The 18,502-nt window shown below is 40.6% G+C and overlaps 1 protein-coding gene across 2 annotated transcripts in view; it reads right to left on the bottom strand.

Moving 5' to 3' along the window:
• TXNRD2 (thioredoxin reductase 2) overlaps positions 1-18,502 on the bottom strand; it is a 56,886-nt gene that overhangs the window by 33,088 nt on the left and 5,296 nt on the right. For both annotated transcript variants that reach the window (XM_034791673.1, XM_034791674.1), the window contains exons 6-11: positions 17,995-18,073; positions 16,959-17,021; positions 13,499-13,569; positions 4,622-4,641; positions 4,142-4,233; positions 472-646 (exon numbers count right to left, since the gene is read on the bottom strand). In XM_034791673.1, coding sequence (XP_034647564.1) covers positions 472-646; positions 4,142-4,233; positions 4,622-4,641; positions 13,499-13,569; positions 16,959-17,021; positions 17,995-18,073 — 500 coding nt within the window. The remainder of the gene's footprint in view (positions 1-471; positions 647-4,141; positions 4,234-4,621; positions 4,642-13,498; positions 13,570-16,958; positions 17,022-17,994; positions 18,074-18,502) is intronic.

Raw genomic sequence — 18,502 nt, 5'->3', positions numbered from 1 at the left:
CTTGAAGGCTACCATGCATTTATGTATATGGGACTGATTCAGGAGTCAGCTCACCTCAGGTGAGAGCAGTTTAGGTGAGTGGAGGACAAACAGTTGAGCTCTTCACTGGGAGTGTCTGAGATACACAAGTACCTCCAGCTACTACATTTCCTGTGAGATGTTGGGGTTCTTAGAGAAGGCTGCCTCTCTCTCTCTCTCTCTCTCTCTCTCCTAACTGGATGCAGATCACTGCAGTGGAGGACGTGGAGTTTAGAGGCAGAAACGGCAGCCCCCTTGAACATCAGGATAAAAGGGAACTTTTGGACTGTAACTGAACAAGTCAAGCATAAGAGAGTGAGAATCAATGGCCAGGTGCTAAGTCCTGTAGAGGGGGAGGCTGTTTGACACCACACAACACCAGGGGTGAGGGATTTCATTTCAAGAGTGGAAAGCATTTTTAAGAAGCAGTTATTTTAAAATGATCTAATTTACCTACTGCCCACATCACTGTGTCAAAGTCATCCATTTCTTCTTTGCCTGAGTCAGCATATTTCCAGGTAACTTGCAGTTTGCCGCTCTTCAGCTTTTCAACTTTACTTGGGGTGCATTTCTTTAAAAATCTTGTACCACACAATTCCATGTAATCGGTTACTAAGAAGGACATTTGCTGTGAAGTAAAAAAAAAAAAAAAACCTAAACATTTTTTTATTTAAAAACAAGCAACTTTTAAGTCTTCTCAAAAATCCACAACTTATTTGTGCTCATTAAAACCTAGTGAATACATCAACCACGTCAAGCATACTTTGTTATTTCAAACCTATGCAACCTTGTAGCTTCCTAAAAAAACCCTGATCATTTTGATTTAAACAGCTGTCCCCTGAGGACCTTTTTCTTTGTTTTGGCTGGCCTTGCCTTAGAATATACCACCTCTAGCCTCATTCAAATTGCATAGGAAATAGAGAATGTAAAATATCAGCATGTAAAAATACAATTACGATTTTTTTTCCACCATTAACAGAAAACCTAATGTTCATGCCTTGGGATTTCTCATGCTGTGCCAGACCAATCCAGTGAACCTGACAGAACTTGGGGATTTCTCACATGACAGACAAACTGAGGTCCTGACAAACTACAGTGGTGGGATAGAGGGTCACCATAATTTTAAGAATCAGTATATTTGCACCCACTGCAAGTCATGTCTTACAGCACAGGTCACACTTTGGCCTTAATTTTTAATGGTCCTGTTTTGCCAGATCTCACTGGTTTCATAGACACATTCTGACCACAGTCCAAACACTGGGCTGATCATGAAGGTAAGTCTTTATATTTATCCATGGGAAGAGCTGGTTTTTTAACAGAGCATTGCATCAAATATTCCATAATCAATTAGCAATGTGGTATAATTCCCTTATATACAATCAACTTGGGAGCCTTGCTACATACTTTAACTCCAATGTGCTACACGCTACATGGGGCCTTAATCATCACCAAGGTGACTGAAAGGGCTGGAATGTATGATCATTTTGCTATTAATCGAGGACCAACTCAAATAAGATGACAAAAATGCTAAAAAATTCCTTTTAATTTCAGTTTTGCCGTTTGGCGTTTACATACATGTGTTTTTTCATTACCCTCTACAGATCTTTTGATACATCTTTGGCCCAGTATAGTACCAATTAGGTGGTAGACATGTCATCATCCGTACTGACATGAGTGTACACATACCAGTATGTGTCTTTTATACACAGGGTATGATTCCCAAACTCCAGTTTTGTTTATTATTTGTACCCTCTATTTTGTTTTGTAGGGCATCTATGACTACTATTTCTCTTTAATAAAGCTGCTCTTAGACAGCATTGCTTCTGCAGAAGGGGACTAACATTATCCTACATACACCACTCCCCTCTGGGCAAGCAGTGAGCAAAAACCAAATGTCTCAAACTGGAGAACCATAGATGTGTGAGTGGACTGAATTATGTTGCTGCTTACTTTCAGATAAAGAACAGTGTGTATGACAGGTCTGATGTCCTATTTACAAGCAACTATTCAAAATAGTCAGACTGGGATTTTAAAACTGTTCAGTGTTGTGTAGACAGCCAACATCATCTACTGCACTAAGCATGGCCAGTAAATCCCAAGATGCAATCCTTATTCCATCAACAGACCTATTGCATAGCCTTGTGATAGCCACTTAGTCGCTGTGTGTCAGCTTCTCCATCTATAAAAAGGGAGCAAGTTATACTTACCTGCCTCCTAGAATGTTAAGTGGAATCAAGTGTGTAGATCACTTAACAATGTAAAGCAAGGAGTGCTAGGTTGGTTGTTTTCCACATCATTTGATATATATCAAAAGGTTATAAAGAATCAGCTAATTCAACTTAACATTGTCAGAATTTCAGTTTTTCTGGTAGTCTGAAAATGGGAAACCTTTACATAACCCAACTAGCACAGCGTTTCCTGCGGCCACTACACCTATCATACGCCTCTGCAATAAACGTGAATCATTAAGGTATCCTGAAAAGCTTTACTACAAAAGGAAATGGTGGTTTTTCAGGAGACACCTTTGATAAATGTGTTTGAATCAACGCCACACCGCTGTCAAGCCGTGAACTGCCCCATTGACAGGTTTATTCAAAGATGTCATTGCTCTTGATTGTAGTGAGTCAGGTTGTATTTTATCATATGAGTTGTTTATTACTTATAAACAAGGATATTATCACACAACCACCCACACAGAAGAAATGCTCATTCTTGGCTTATACGTTAACATTTTATTTTCAAGCTAAAAGTTGTGGCTGGCAATACAGTAGCAAATGCCAATGTTATTTCTCTTCTGAAACCTGGTATATCAATATTACCTCATCAGTCTCTATCAGGCTCAACCTCGTTACAATCTGACTACACCTATCTCCAGACCTGTTTTGCCTCCACTCCTCCTCGCGATTAAACTGTTATCACATGTATTGTTTCTATCCACATAAGACAAAGTTTCACGGGAAAAGAATATTCTCTAAGTGTTTTGTAAAGGACTCACACGTTCATGGCACTCTATAAATACCCTAAGATTTTTATGGATTTACAGGTGTAGACCTCATAGCAAGGTGAGAATAAATCCCAGAATATTAGCCAGTTTAGGCTATGTTTTGTGCCTTGTTTCAAATTCTTGAGATGTAGCCATATTTTAAAATCATCTGCCCTATCTCGTTTTCACAGAAATATGGAAAATATTCTTTTTAAAAAGTTTGTACTTATAAAACAAACCATAATAATCTTTAACATGCAACGATTATGCACATCTACAACTGTTTACAAAAATCCAACTAATTACAGTGGGAATGACCGCTATAGCTAGTGTTGCATATTGGTTTAAAGTCTAAGCCTCTGTTTTCAGATGATTAACTTTCCAAAGGCTTCACCCTTCTGGCTGAAATTTTCTAGGCTTGTTATCTGAATGAGAGAGAATTACTTAGAAAGTTTAAGCAAGAATGGTTCAGCCAGTACAAGAGTGGACACTAAGGCTAGGTCTACACTACGCGCCTGAATCGGCGGGTAGAAATCGATCTTTCGGGGATCGAATTATCGCGTCTCGTCGGGACGCGACAATTGATCCCCGAATCGATGCTCTTACTCCACCAGCGGAGGTGGGAGTAAGCGCCGTCGACGGGGAGCCGCGGAGGTCGATTTTGCCGCCGTCCTCACAGCGGGGTAAGTCGGCTCCGATAGGTCGAATTCAGCTACGCTATTCGCGTAGCTGAATTTGCGTATCTTAAATCGACCCCCCTCTGTAGTGAAGACCTGCCCTATACTAATTTTGGAGAAACAGCCTTTGACGCTTTGAACCATGGGACAACCAGAGCAAATCAAATTGGCCACTTCCCTCTTGCTTGAATTAAGTAGAAGAAAAAAAGAAGTATGGTCTAGTGGTCTGAATACAAGACTAGAACTTGGTTGTTCCTGACTCAATGTCAGTTCCGATCCAATTCCCTTTGTAGCCTTGGGCAAGTCACTAGACCTCCCCTCCACAGGTCCCCTTTTGTAAAATGGGGTTAATATTTATAACACACCTACAAGGTAATATTTTGTGAAGGAAAGTGCTGCTATTTCTATAGAAGACAAAAATACCCCACACATCTTGAGAGATTTAAGCTATACCGATGGTTACCTGATCAAACCCTCGAAGTGGGATACTTCTGACCATGACCGTGGTATCCTGTCCAATGCCTGTGAGAAAACCGGCACACTCAAGGGACACATCTTTTGAATCATCAATTAAAGGAATATAGATTACATGATTTCAGATGAAAAACAACCAAAACAAGGATATTGCCACAAGACTTGGATTATTCTAATCAATGAAATATCCATGGCAATAACGTTGCTGTTGTATAAAGAAAGAACAAAACCAAGCTAGTGTTCATATTACAGGAAACTTCATAGATAAATGTTTGCAAGACCCTCAGAATGCACCATCATCTGATCTGAATTCTTGTGACTGTACTGCTCAAAATGCAATTAATGTAGTTTAACCACTGATGCAGGTAAACAGTTCAAGAGTGGGGGAATTTAGACAATTGAGCCTTCACAGAAAAGACAAAATACGCCAATCGTAATCATAAATCATTACAGCTTTTACAAAGGATACAGCTGGCTCCAACCACCAACCTGTTACGGAAAAAAATATAGCAGTGAAATGAGCTTGTGCATATTTTCACACAATTGATACAAAATTAGTTTCTGGTGTGTAGTATGATTATAAGATTACAGGTTTGATCTGCACATTTGACATTGTTAGATGGAAACAGTAAGAGTGTGGTTTTCAAATTCCAACATAAAGACAAACATGCTAAAAAGTGTCAGATTTCATTCCGAACCTATTTTATTTATGAAAAAAATTGATAGGTTTATAAAAAATGGAGTTGTTTTTATCTTGTGAAATAAAAGATCTAAAACACATTCTGAAAAACAAAACAGATAAAAGCACACACACACACACACACACACACACAGTGTGAATAACGAGGAGTTAAAATGAATCATGACTAAACTCATTTATTGGGTTGCAAATTACAGGTAAAAGCTGGCTGCTTGGAGCAAGACTGTTTTTTGCTTATGTTCCAACATAGATTTTGATGTTCAGTTAGATTGTAAGCTTTTGGGACAGGGACCATCACTTACTATGTATTTGTACATAGTGCAGTGGAGTCCAGATCCATATTGGGGCCTCTAGGTGCTATCACAATACAATTAATAAACAGAGACACAAAATGGGATTGCAACAAAAGTAGAGGATCTATGACTCTTCTAGGCACGGACTTTTGTAGACCTCTATCATATCCCCTTTTAGTAGTCTCTTTTCTAAGCTGAACAGCCCTGTCTTTTTAATCTTTCCTCATATGGTAGCTGTTCCATATCCATAATAATTTTTGTTGCTCTTCGCTGTACTTTTTCCAATTCTAGTATATCTTTTTTGAGATGGGATGATGAGAACTGTACGCAATATTCAAAGTGTGGCCGATTTAGATAGTGGCATTATGATATCTGCTGTCTTATTAACTATCCTTTTCCTATTGGTTCCTACCATTCTGTTAGCTTTTTGACTGCCACTACACACTGATGTTTTCAGAGAACTATCCACAATGACTCCAAGAGCTCTTTCTTAAGTGGTAACAGTTTATTTAGACCCCAGCATTTTGTATGTTCTTCAATGTGCATTACATTGAACTTATCAACATTGAATTTCAGCTACCCTTTTGTTGCCTGGTCACCCAGTTTCGAGAAATCCCCTTGTAACTCTTTGCAGTTGACTTTGAACATAACTATCTTGAGTAATTTTATATTGTCTGCACTCTTTGCCACCTCATTGTTTACCTCTTTTCCCAGATCATTTATGAACATGCTTAACAGCACTGGTCCCAGGGGACCCTTCTATTTACTTCTTTCCACTATGAAAACTGACCATTTATTCCTATCCTTTGTTTACTCTCTCTTAACCAATTACTGGATCCATGAGAGAACCTTTCCTCGCCTACTTCGCTGAAGAACCTTTGGTGAGGGATCTTGTCAAAGGCTTTCTGAAAGCCACTGGATTACCATCGTCCACATTTGTGGACACCCTCAAAGAATTATAATAGACAGGTGAGGCAGAGTTTTCCTTCACAAAATCCATGTTGACTTTTCCCCCAACAAATCGTGTTCATCTATGTGTTAGATAATTCTGTTCTTTACTATAGTTTCAACCCATTTGCCTGATACTGATGTTAGGCTTACTGGCCTGTTTGCCAGGATTGCCTCTGAAGTCTTTTATAAAAATCAATGTTACATTAGCCATCCTCCAGTCATTTGGTATAGAGGTCAATTTAGGTGGTTACATACCACAGTTAATGTTCTGCAATTTCATATTTGAGTTCCTTCAGAATTCTTGGGTGAATATTATCTGGTCCTGGAGACTTATTACTGTTCAATTTATCTATTTGTTCCAAAATTTCCTCTATTGACACCTCAATCTAAGGCTGTGGCTACACTTGAAACTTCAAAGCGCTGCCGTGGGAGCGCTTTGAAGTGCGAGTGCGGTCGTGCGCCAGCGCTGGGAGAGAGCTCTCCCAGCGCTGCAGGTACTCCACCTCCACGAGGGGATTAGCTTACAGCGCTGTAACTTGCTGCACTCAGGGGAGTGTTTTTTCACACCCCTGAGCGAGAAAGTTGCAGCGCTGTAAAGCACCAGTGTAGCCGTAGCCTAGGACAGTTTCTCAGATTTGTCACCTAAAAGAATGGCTCAGGTGTGGGACTGTCCCACACATCATCTACAGTAAAGACGTATGTAAAGAATTCATTTAGCTCTTCCGTAATGACCTTGTCTTACTTGAGTGCTCCATTAGCACCTCGATCGTCCAGTGGCCCGGCTGATTGTTTGGCAGGCTTCCTGCTTCTGATGTACTTAAAGTTTTTTTTGCCGTTAGTTGGTGTGTCTTTTGCTAGTTGCTCTTCAACTTCTTTCTTGGCCTGACTTACTAAACTTTTACACTTGACTTGAAAGAGTTTTTATTCCTTTCTTCTCCCTCAGCAAGATTTGACTTCCAATTTTTAAAAAAATGTCTGCCTTTAACTGCCTCTTTTAATCTGTTGTTTAGTCATGGTGGCATTTTTTGGTCCTCTTACCCAAAATTAAAAAAAAAAAAAAAAAAAAGTATACATATAGTTTGAGCCTCTATCAGGGCCGGCTCCAGGCACCAGCCCTCCAAGCATGTGCTTGGGGCGTCACCTGGAGGGGGGCGGCGCTCACCAGGGGAGAGCAGGGCCGCGGCCGGGCTCGCTGCCCTCCTCCCGGCGCTCCGGCCGGCCGGGGAGAGTGGGGCCCCGGCTGAGCTCGCCGCCCTCCCCACGGCGTTCCGGCCGGCTGGGGAGAGCGGGGCTGCGGCCGGGCTCGACGCCCTCCCCTGCCGCGCTCCCCACTGGGGGGCGGCCGGAGGCTTTTTTGCCTGGGGCGGCAAAAAAGCCAGAGCCGGTCCTGGCCTCTATTATGTGGTTTTTAAAAAGTTTCCATGAAGTTTCAGGCATTTCACTCTTGTGACCATCCCTTTTAATTTCTGTTTAACTTGCCTTCTCATTTTTGTGTAGTTCCCCTTTTTGAAGTTAAATGCTACTGTGGTGCGTGTCTCTGGTATTTCCCCCCCTGCAAGGATGGTCTAACACATAGAGGTCTATACAATCATGAATGGTGTGGAGAACGTGAATAAGGAAGTATTGTTTACCCCTTCACATAACACAAGAACCAGGGTCACCCAATTAAATTAATAGGCAGCAGGTTTAATACAAACATAAGGAAGTACTTCTTCACATAATGCACAGTCAACCTTTGGAACTTGTTGCCAGGGGATGTTGTGAAGGCCAAAATTATAACCAGATTCAAAAAAGAACTAGATAAGTTCATGGAGGATAGATCCAGCAAAGGCTATTAGCCAAGATGGCCAGGGATAAATCCAGACTCTAGGTATCCCTGTTTTTACAAATGCCTGTAACAGCACCTCATTCAGGGCAGCCCTAATCCTAACAGAGAGATACTAGCAACGGAGGGGCTGCTGTGTCAAGGACACAGATTCCTTGCTCCATTGACGATGTTCAATGGGGAACATTTGGTACTGTACTTCGAACCCAGAATTCACAAATGGGGCTGGAGGCGCATTAGGGTTTTCCATCTTCAGGGAAGATTCCCACCACCAATTTAGAGATTAATAGTCCCCAGCCTACAACAGCTATTTCATGCCTCACAGCAACCACAGACTGGAAAAAAAAAAAAATCTTGTCTGTTTGACAAGCATGCTAAATAAACCCTTTACTTAGAACACAGTATTTCATCCTCCTTTAATGATGAAGGTGCTATTTAAGAATTGTTTGTAGAGCACATATATTTCTGAAGGAAGTCACTCTGCTACCTGTGATGTCCCTGGTCTTGAACCCTAGCCTGGGAGTCCCTGGCCTCCACCCAATGGCTACTGAAACTAGGTGGGCTAGGACTAGGACTATCGCCCCAGCCGGGCCCCCATCCACGGGAGCTCTGATTGGAGGATCGCCCAGCTCCACCAATTGGTCCAACTACACTATCTCAGCCAGGAGGAGGAGCAATAAGGTAGTTTCCTGTTATGGCTGCATTGGAGCTTGCACCCAGTCTCATTCCTGCTCCTGGCTCCTCCCTCACCTGCACCTTAGCTCCTGCTCCATTCTTGATCCTTGCCTACTCCCCCGCTCCACTCATCAGTGACCAGTCCCGGCTCTGACCCCAGCCTCTGCCTTCTGATCCTGACCCTTAGCTCTGGCATTTGGCATCTGACCTCAGCTCCGATCCTCAGCTTCAATTCCTGGTTCTGACTCTGGCTTAACCGCTGGCTGTAGTAACTGGCAGCTGACTCCGATGCTGACCTTTGCCTTCGTTCCCCAACCTGGACTGCTGCTCCGCCCACTAGACCTGACTCCTGCTCTGAGTACTAGGCGAGACTGCCTACATCTTGGTCCATAAGAGCATCTTGACAGTAGAAAACTGATCAATAGTGTAACTGTGTTTGGATTTAAGAAATAAAGTAACAAATCCTCTCAAATAAAATTTAAAAAACCTTGCTCAACATCAGTCAAATACTGTACAGTAAATGACAAATCCTAGACAGGGAAAATTTAGTTGTGGCTGGCCTAGTGAAATTAGCTCTTTGGTTTTTTGGAAGAAGAATGGATAATTCTATGACAGAGCTAATCCCTACAAGTACGAATAACATAATTCCATTTTTTAAAAATGGCTTCTCTCAGAATAACGTTCTGGGTGCCCTGCAGAAGCAACTCATGTTCACCAGCATCATGAGAGCTGGGTGACAGGAATGTGCCTGGAGTTATCATCTGAAGCAATGCTGATAAATCTTGTGAAGACAGTTGAAGCTTGCAACTGTCCAGTTAATGTAAAGTATTACTTAACTTCTACAATAGATGGGCTCAGGGGATCAGACCAAGCTTTGGTTAACTAAAAAAATCTGAAAAGGATCGACTATCCAGTCCAGGAGACTTAAAGAAGCCAATACTCTGCCAGTCTCCCATGTAGTACATTAACCAGCACTTCTGCACCCCTGTATCAAGAATCCTAGCAACAGGCTTAATAAACTGTCAATGAGAAAATGACTGACACTCTTAAATCTCCCTTGAAAACCTGCATTAGTTACAGAATCTGGAATTTAAAATTCAGGCCATTATTCTAACACAAACAAAAAATGTAGACTAGCAGAAGTCATACTGGGGGTGAGGGGTTTCCTTAATTTGAATGCTAAGAACCTATTTGCATTCAAAATACAGACAAATGCGGTTTCACCTATAACACGGTAAGATTTTTTGGTTCCCGAGGACAGCGTTATATCCAGGTAGAGGTGTATTATGGGATTCAATAAGGAGGCATTAAGGTAGTCTCCATTTTTTACATTGATCTTTAGCTGTACATCCAAGCTTTTAAAAGAACTTTAATGGTATCTGAAGCAGGGGTCAGAGGTATTTTTAACATCTAGTTTGGCTTTTTTAACACCCACCCACATTTTCTTCTTTCTGTTTCTAGAAAGGGAAGGATTTTAGAACATAAGGAGCAATGCCACCACAGAGAAGGCAGAAGGAGGCAACGGCTACCTGAAGATAATCCATTGAATAGAGGTCTTCTTCCACCAATGGTTTTCCTCAATTAACTAACTTAAATCTTCCAGTGCCAACAGAATGCTCCCTTGCTGCAAACTGTACAGACGCAACATTTAAAGAGACGGGATCATACGAGGGCCAATACATTTCCAAGATAAACCTGCAATATCAACATCTGTATTGTTTTTTTCTTTTATGTTTTGTAACTGTTGGTTTAAGCAGAATTTTCCAGGATGGTGCTTGATACAGCATATTTGACATGGAAATAAGCTATCATATTTTGCCTTAATATTAAAAATACGTGTAATATAAAATGCTGGATGTAGATATACGTTTTTGCATAAAAAGGTACAACTGGTTTTGAAATACTTTGAAAACTGGCAGAGCCATTAGCCCTCATGAAAACGTACTGGTTTGAACGTTTCAAAACACTAACACAAGAAAGCCTTTAAAAAATTAAAAAATTGAATACACATTGCCATTAAAACCAATTAAACTTTAGTGAAACAGTGTGGTCCAGTGGAGAGGGCATCGAAGTGTGGGTCAAGGAATCAGGGGCTCTGCCACTGACTTGCTATGTGGCCCTGGGCAAGTCACACCCCCACTCTCTGAGGCCATGAGGGAAACTCAGGTTTGATAGGTGCAACTCCCTCCACTTCAGGGTTTTTATTATGGCAGGAGCAAGGGTGATGCAGAACTGGCAAGGGAAAGTACGTCTGATGACACCCAGGAGCCACATCTCAGGCTAATTAAAGGGCACTATCACCTGGCGAGTGGAGCTAGAGCGCAAGGTGTGTGAGAAAGATGGAAGCTCTGAAATGGTCTTGAAGAACATCTACACAATCCCCACTACAATTTAAACAGCAGTAAGAGGTCGGGGGAACAGGTGGCGCTAAAAGGGAAACTCAAAGTGGTACATGTCAAAGTTCAGTCAATAATTTATCACTCTTGGAGATAAATTTGCCCAATACTAGGGCACCTGGATTTATCTCTGAATGGAAGGTGCACCTTCCTCCTCTAGCACACAATGGGCCAACATCGCCTACAGCAATTGCAAATGCTGAAAAACACAACACAGTCTCTATAAGGAAATATTCACAAGGAGTAGAACAAGGACTTGGGCATACGTTTCCTTCTTTTATTAGATGAGAAGTAGATGCAAGTCAGTGGCCATATATAACACCAGCAGTTAATCTGATTTACAGCCCCTCCTACAAACCAATAGGCTCCTTGACATCTTCAGTGTCAAAAAGGCAGGATTAAAAGCCAGAACACAGCCCCTTCACACCTGCCAAGTCTCTCTCATTTGGAGGAAGACTCCTTCAGTTTGGATTGATTTTATGGCAGTCTTTCAGTTCTCGCTATTGGTGTGAAGGATTTTATTGTGTGCATATATCAGGGGATTTTTAAGACTCTTAGGTTGGTTGGTTTTTGGTTTGGTTTGGTTTGGTCTGGTCTGGTCGTTTTTAAGTCTCCCTTAGAAAAATAATTGAAGATTGACAGCCCTGTAATTTATATGTTGCTAAATACAAGAGATATGTAAAAACAGCAGAATAATTAGAACCCAGTTCAGAATGCAAACAAAAGGCGTTAAACTGAACCTTGGGAATATTTATAAGGGAAATAAGTTGGACAGAAAAAACCCTTCTGAATGTGAACAGCTCCCTCCTTCATCAGTTTCACCACAGGCTGATAAAGTACAGAAATGCTACTGTAGCCCCTCAGGGCTTATTTTGACTAAAGCTTAGGAATGCAACATATAAACACTAGACTCCCACATTACACTGTTACAACTTGCATTAACAGCGACTGGACAAAAGCCACATTTTCATAGAAACATCTTACAGGGATAAATCTTGTGTTTAGTTTTTTTTAAAAAAACAATTTCCTCACATAAATCATGCTCTCCCAATTCAAGAGGTGACTGATATACTGCAAACAACTGCAGATTTAATTTCCTTTTAAACTGTACTGAAGGGTTCTGTTTATCTGTTGATGTTTAACCGAAGACACACTGCATTTCTGTATTCAAAGTAGCCAGAACTGTAAATGGCACCTACATTTTGTTTCAAAATAGCAATTTCAGCTTCTTCAGGTGACAGAGATATATTTAGTTCCTGAAATCAGCTCACTAGAGAAAGTTAGAAATATAAACATCTTTATTTGGCTACAGCACTGGCAATCACGTACTTCCCATCATTATTTGTATTGTGGAGTCCCAGGCACAAGTCAAGACCCCACTGTGCCAGATGCTATACAAACCGAGAATAAAAAGACAGTGCCTATCCAAAAGAGCTTACAATTTAGTAGAGTAGAAACTTTTGCTACTAGTTATTTCACCTACACACAGAACTTCACCATAAAGCGTTTGCTGTAACTGCCACATTGTTGTGCACTGAAATTTTGGGGTTTTCTTTACAAGCACATTTTTACTATTTTCACTAATTAGTTTGCAGTGTATAGATGAGTTTTGTCTAACTTAATTTTGTATTAAGTTACATACATCAAACTAGTATTTCTAGTTTGTAGGAGCCAAAAAGAGTAGATTAATAGAATGATAAACATAACGACATCACGTTCTATGTTCTCTGATTTGCTGTCAAAGTAGTAGTACCAGTTAAGAGTAAACACTAGCAAAAATAAGCTGGACTGTGTTTTACCAATCTCAAACTTATTTCAAATATACACAAAAGTCACAGCAAAGAATAACAATACAGCATTAAATTCTAAGCAGTTGCTGCCCTCTTGTGGCTTCTCTTTGTAACTGCTATAATTAAAAAAAAAAAAAAAGCTATCTTCATCTAGGACAGGGGTAGGCAACCTATGGCACGGGTGCCGAAGGTGGTACGCGAGCTGATTTTCAGTGGCACTCAAACTGCCCGGGTCCCTGGCCACAAGTCCGGGGGCTCTGCATTTTAATTTAATTTTAAATGAAGCTTCTTAAACATTTTAAAACCCTATTTACCTTACATACAACAATAGTTTAGTTATATATTATAGACTTATAGAAAGAGACCTTCTAAAAACGTTAAAATGTATGACTGGCACACGAAACCTTCAATTAGAGTGAATAAATGAAGACTCAGCACACCACTTCTGAAAGGTTGCCGATCCCTGATCTAGGATGCTGAAAATTCAATTTGCTTTTCAAAGGTGTTTCTTGTGCAAAACATTCCTGTGGTAGGCACAGAAATAAAGCCACAAAATAGCTTTACAAAATTAGGTATAGCAGTATGCAGGAAAAAAAAATCAGAGGTGAAACAGAATGAGAGTGAAAGCTAGAATGCAAAAGCAGTAATTTAGACCATTATTGTGCCTTACTGTAGCAAGGTAAGAATTCAAGTAACAGCGTATATTAAAGTCTTACGTTTTTCCAGGAGATTCTTTCAACCAGAATATATCATCACTTGTAATTCCATATTCCAATGCACCTGCAATCTATGAATAAAATGTATAGATCATTTTGGAGCTGATAGAACACAAAGAAATAAATGAAAAATTGAACTTGAGCAGTACAAGACACTCTACTGTTTCCATTAGCTCAATTTCTGATTTTCTGCAAAATAAAAACCACAAAGCTAAAGAACTACGTAGAGGTGCTAATACACATTTTAGAATTTTACTGCATTTGTACATGCCCAGTGGTTTGAAAAGAACCCAAGAGACCCATCATATATTGAACACCCCTGAAATTCCCATTGCTTCTGTGTGGAATCAACCCTATGTTCTCCATTGCGTGCGGTGACTTTTTAGAATGTTTAGGCTCTGATCTATAGTATTGGTCACCCACAGAAGTGCCAAGTTTATCTATAGATAAGGAAGCTGCAGTCGGCTCTTGTACTTTTCTACATTTACTATTGGAACAGTGGTTAACATAGATTGAAACAGAAGGGGGAACTCTCATCACAGCAGCCAAGAAATCGAGTGAGTGCTGCTTACCCAAACCAAGCACAAGAGGGGAAGTTTTCTTCTTTTGTCAAAGGAGTGGAAGCTGTGGTGTGCCTCTCCCCCCCCTTTACTTTAACACACATGCAGGGAAAAACCCTGAATGCTTCAACAAGTAATATTAAGAATAATTTATTTAAGGCAACTAGAAAGTTTTTAGGTGTGATCCAGAAGCTGAAGTTCTATCCAAATCAGGACTGTAAAGCTGGGACTCTGAATTTTTCTATTCTAGACTATGTAGGTTTTTATACCATGCTCAACAACACAGTATGAGTGCCTTCCTGTAGTGCATTAAGCCACATGACTATACGCTTGTCACCTGTTTGTTCTCTCATCCTCTCCCCAGAGGAAGAAGCATGCGCAATGGAGTTGATGGTTCTGGTAATGTGGTGCTTTTTTTGTTTTTAAATATAAATATATCGATTGCTCTGTGTTTATGTTAGAGAAGACAAGGTTGAAGAAATGTGCCCTGCACTTGGAGCAGAAGGTGGTGAGGTCTGTGATGGTCCTAGTTCCTGGGGGAGTTCATATCACAGTCTTGGACCACCCCTGGAGAGGATTCTGTCTCCCACACAGACTAGCTTTACTGTTTTTGTGGAGAGTTCCATTGTGCCAGAGGAGCATAGCTGCTGATCACAGTCTTCGTCCTGAAGTTTTAGATGATCTTTTACATATCCTGGGCCCAAGCCATGGAGTACTTTGAAGATAAGGACTGAGACTTTGAACTTAATTCAAAATTCTATGGAAGGCTAGCGTAGAGAGTGAAGGACAGATCTGATGTGTTCACGGTAGGACACACCCTGGAGTGTACTGCACTAGTTGGAGTTTCCGAAGTGCTGAAGGTTTTCATACTCCGGTATATCACCTTGCGGTTATCCAGCTGAGAGGTGAAGAAGGCATGAATAACTCAAGCCAGGTCTTTGTCTGCCAGGATGGGATGAGAGTTTCCTAGCCAAGTGGAAATGGTAGAAAGCATTACTTGTAGATGCTGCTATGTGATAGCTCAGCATCAGCAAGGAATCCAAGAGTATTCCTAGACTACAAACTGAACTGCCCAATTAGGGGGTGTGCATCTTCAACCAACAGAGACTGCACCTGGTCTGCAAGCTCTTCAAAATACTTTTCTCTGTCCACAAGCATCACCTCTGTCTTGTTTCAGCCAACTGTTCTTCATCCAAGAGCTGAGCTCATTCAAGCACTGGGCCATCGTGTGATATGCTTGTATGTGGTGATGGATAAATAGATCTGTAGATTATCTGCATATTGCTGGAACTTGAATCCATGTCACCTGAACACTTCACCTAGAGGTTATAAGTAGGTGTTGAAAAGGAACAGACAGAGAATTGATTCTAGTGGTAGAGGTGCAGTTTCCCATCACTACTCATTGGGAGCATCCTTTCAGAAATAACTATTTTAGCACGTATTATCCTAGGAGCCTGCCACCTCTCTCAGACAAGATAGCAGATTCTGCAGCATTCAACACTGTTGACCATGACAGAGGTATACCAGGATGAAAATGGATGACTGTTCTCTATCCATTGACAGGAGGAGATCATCCATCTGTGCCACTGAAGCAGCTGCCACTAAAACTTTGCCAATGATGTTCATCATATCAGAGCACCAAAGTCCCAGTACCCATCCATGACAAGAGAAGGAAATGGGCAGACACCTCTGACATGGCTTACTGAACGAACATAGATCATAAGAACAGCAATGTCTACACAAAAGGATGTTCAATACCACCTCCACAACTCTTATGGAGAAACTCATTTTTCATTTCTCCTTGCAAGAGCTATAACCATTTTTAAACTTGACTATGTTATGCTTTCACCCTTATTTCACATAGGCATTACACAATAAGGGATGAGAGAATTACACCTGCAGAAAAATTTGCAGAAAGCCTATTTTTGGTTTTTATGCTGTGTCAAAGGAATTTACATTATGTGTGATATAGGTATTACCAGCTAGTTCTGAGAGGCTTAAGGTTCAGTGAGATCAGCCTTTGGTAAACAACACAGATGGGCCTCAAGATAACTAACATGCTATGGACCCTTTACCACCAGGTCATTGGTTAGAACCTGTCCCTGGTTGATAGCAACTTAATTTGAGAAAAGACCAATGGCTTATCTGAAATGAGTTCAGACATCTCAATTCAGTTTCCAGCGGACAGGTATTTACCTCTCAAAGTCACCATCACAATTAAAACTAATTGGCATTTTCAGGAGAGTCCAAAGAAAGTAAATCACCCTGATCCCCAGAGGTGGTCCCTCCCAATCAAGGTAAATATACACTGTCAGGACAGTGTGGGAAAGGATGCATGGCGAGTGCCCATACCTAACTGTCTGTTGTACAAGATGACAACTTCAGTTTTAAGAACTGTTAGTCTGGCACCTTTCACCAGCACTAAGAACACTTTTTAAAAGAAAGCTGGACCTGCCTATTGCTCTCCGACTTCAGATGCATGGCCCTGAGACATCTCATAAAACTGGACTACATGGCATGGAATCTCTTGTGCAGCCCCTTGGAAGATCACACAAGCCACATGGTACTTTTACCTGTTCTGCTGTCTTAGAAGGTTAAGGGTTTAAACTGTGCAAAGCTATACTCATAGCAGGAGGCTTTTAGGCTCAAGGACATTCAGGATGGTGAAATAGGGCAACAGGTTATGACCTGATTAAAAAAGGGGTCATATTTTAATTTTTGCTGGAAAGCTCACGTATTATGTTAAAGGCAACAGTTCCAGCTCACACACTCACAGAAGTTAATCATGTGTATCTTTATCTGAGCATTTATGTCCTTTGGTAAGTCCTCCAAACATTTAGTGTGAGCTACAGCAGAAAAAGTAAAGCTATTGGAGATGTCACATGGCAGATGTGACTTACATGTGCAGGATATTTTGGCCTCCCTCCAGTGGCAATGACGATGTTTTCTGCAGTAATGATAGTCTGCAAATAAATACACAAAGTTAGGATCATCATGATCAACAACCTCTGCAAGAATCGCCGGCTTTATTCTGAGACAACCTTATTGTCTGTCATTAGCTTTTAATTACATACATATGGGTAATAAGAACTGAGAAAAATTGGTATTAAGCACGTGCTATTTGTGTAAACTCGTGCACCAACCAGCACTATGTTAACAAAGGTTGCATTTGTCTAAAAGTGACAAATGAGTTTGGGTATTAAAATCAAGACACCTTATAATGAGTGATTTTCAGAAAGCGCTGAGCATCTGCTATTTGAAAGTCAGGCCTCTTTAAAGTACCTCAAGTAGTACTTCTGAAAATGTTGGCACATTTACATAATTTTATTCAAGATCTTTTGCTAACAGGGCAGAAGTGATTACCAACCATGACTCCACTCAGGTGCTTGAAGTTAAATTGCAATATATTTGCATTAAAAAAAAATGAATGCAATGTTTTCCCAATTTTGCAAATGGAGGAAAAGCATCTCTTAGATGACCCAGGAGACAACATAAGGAGAAAGTTTTGTCTAGTAGTTACAGCATGACAGAGTGAGGAGATCTGGGTTCTATTTAAACCTCTGCCATTGATCTTGGCTCTGCCAATACTATGGGACTTTGGCCAAGACAATTAACCTTCTTGTGCCTCAGTTTTCTCATCTGTAAAGTGGAAATAATAATACAAACTAACTCAATGTTGGGAGTGGGGTTTATTATGTTCAATTATCAATGTATTAATGTTTATTTAAGCACTTTGAGATCCTTGGATGGAGAGTACTTTACAATTGCAAAGCCCTATTAATTTCCATGTGCAGGAGGTTCTGGTTTGATAATTGAAAACTAAATTTGCAAAATAAAACCTAGATCCCAGTATATTTGACAGCTAACAACAGACTTGGGGCTAGAGTTTCTGAAGTTCAACCAGATGATGCTATAACAACCAGCCATGTAGCTCACCTCTTTACCTGCATTTGTCAAACCACGGACTGTGTGTGCATCCATCAAACTGCCTGTGAGGTTGAAATACTTCACTTTTCTGTTTAAAAAAATTACACCTACTTAGTGAACAAAAATCCAAACAATCAGCTAGCCCACTCTTTCAAGAGCATCAGACCTAAAGTGACAAAGAGGCAGTAAACAGCAGCAAAACAGGAAGGTAAATGCAAGGGGAGCATCAGCATTTCATAGATCTATTTGTGGCTTCACCACTGACTTATCATGTGACCTTAGGCAGGTCACTTAAGTAAACTATGGCACAAAAGTTATCTATACGACGGGAATAACACCTATTGTAAAAGATGCTGCAAGATTCAATGCTCAAAAAAAAAAAAGCCACTGACCTCCTAGATAACAGTTACCAAATAAGGGCACAGTATTACTATTTCTCTATAGTGCATACTTAGGAACATTAGCTTTGTGACTCCCTCTGAAGTTAGCTATGCACCTCCTAAGTTACCCATTAACT

Source organism: Trachemys scripta, chromosome 15 (genome assembly GCF_013100865.1).
Source record: "Trachemys scripta elegans isolate TJP31775 chromosome 15, CAS_Tse_1.0, whole genome shotgun sequence".
NCBI lineage: Eukaryota > Metazoa > Chordata > Testudines > Emydidae > Trachemys > Trachemys scripta.
Note: the sequence above shows the minus strand (reverse complement) of the source record. Positions and strands in the feature narration are given on the sequence as shown.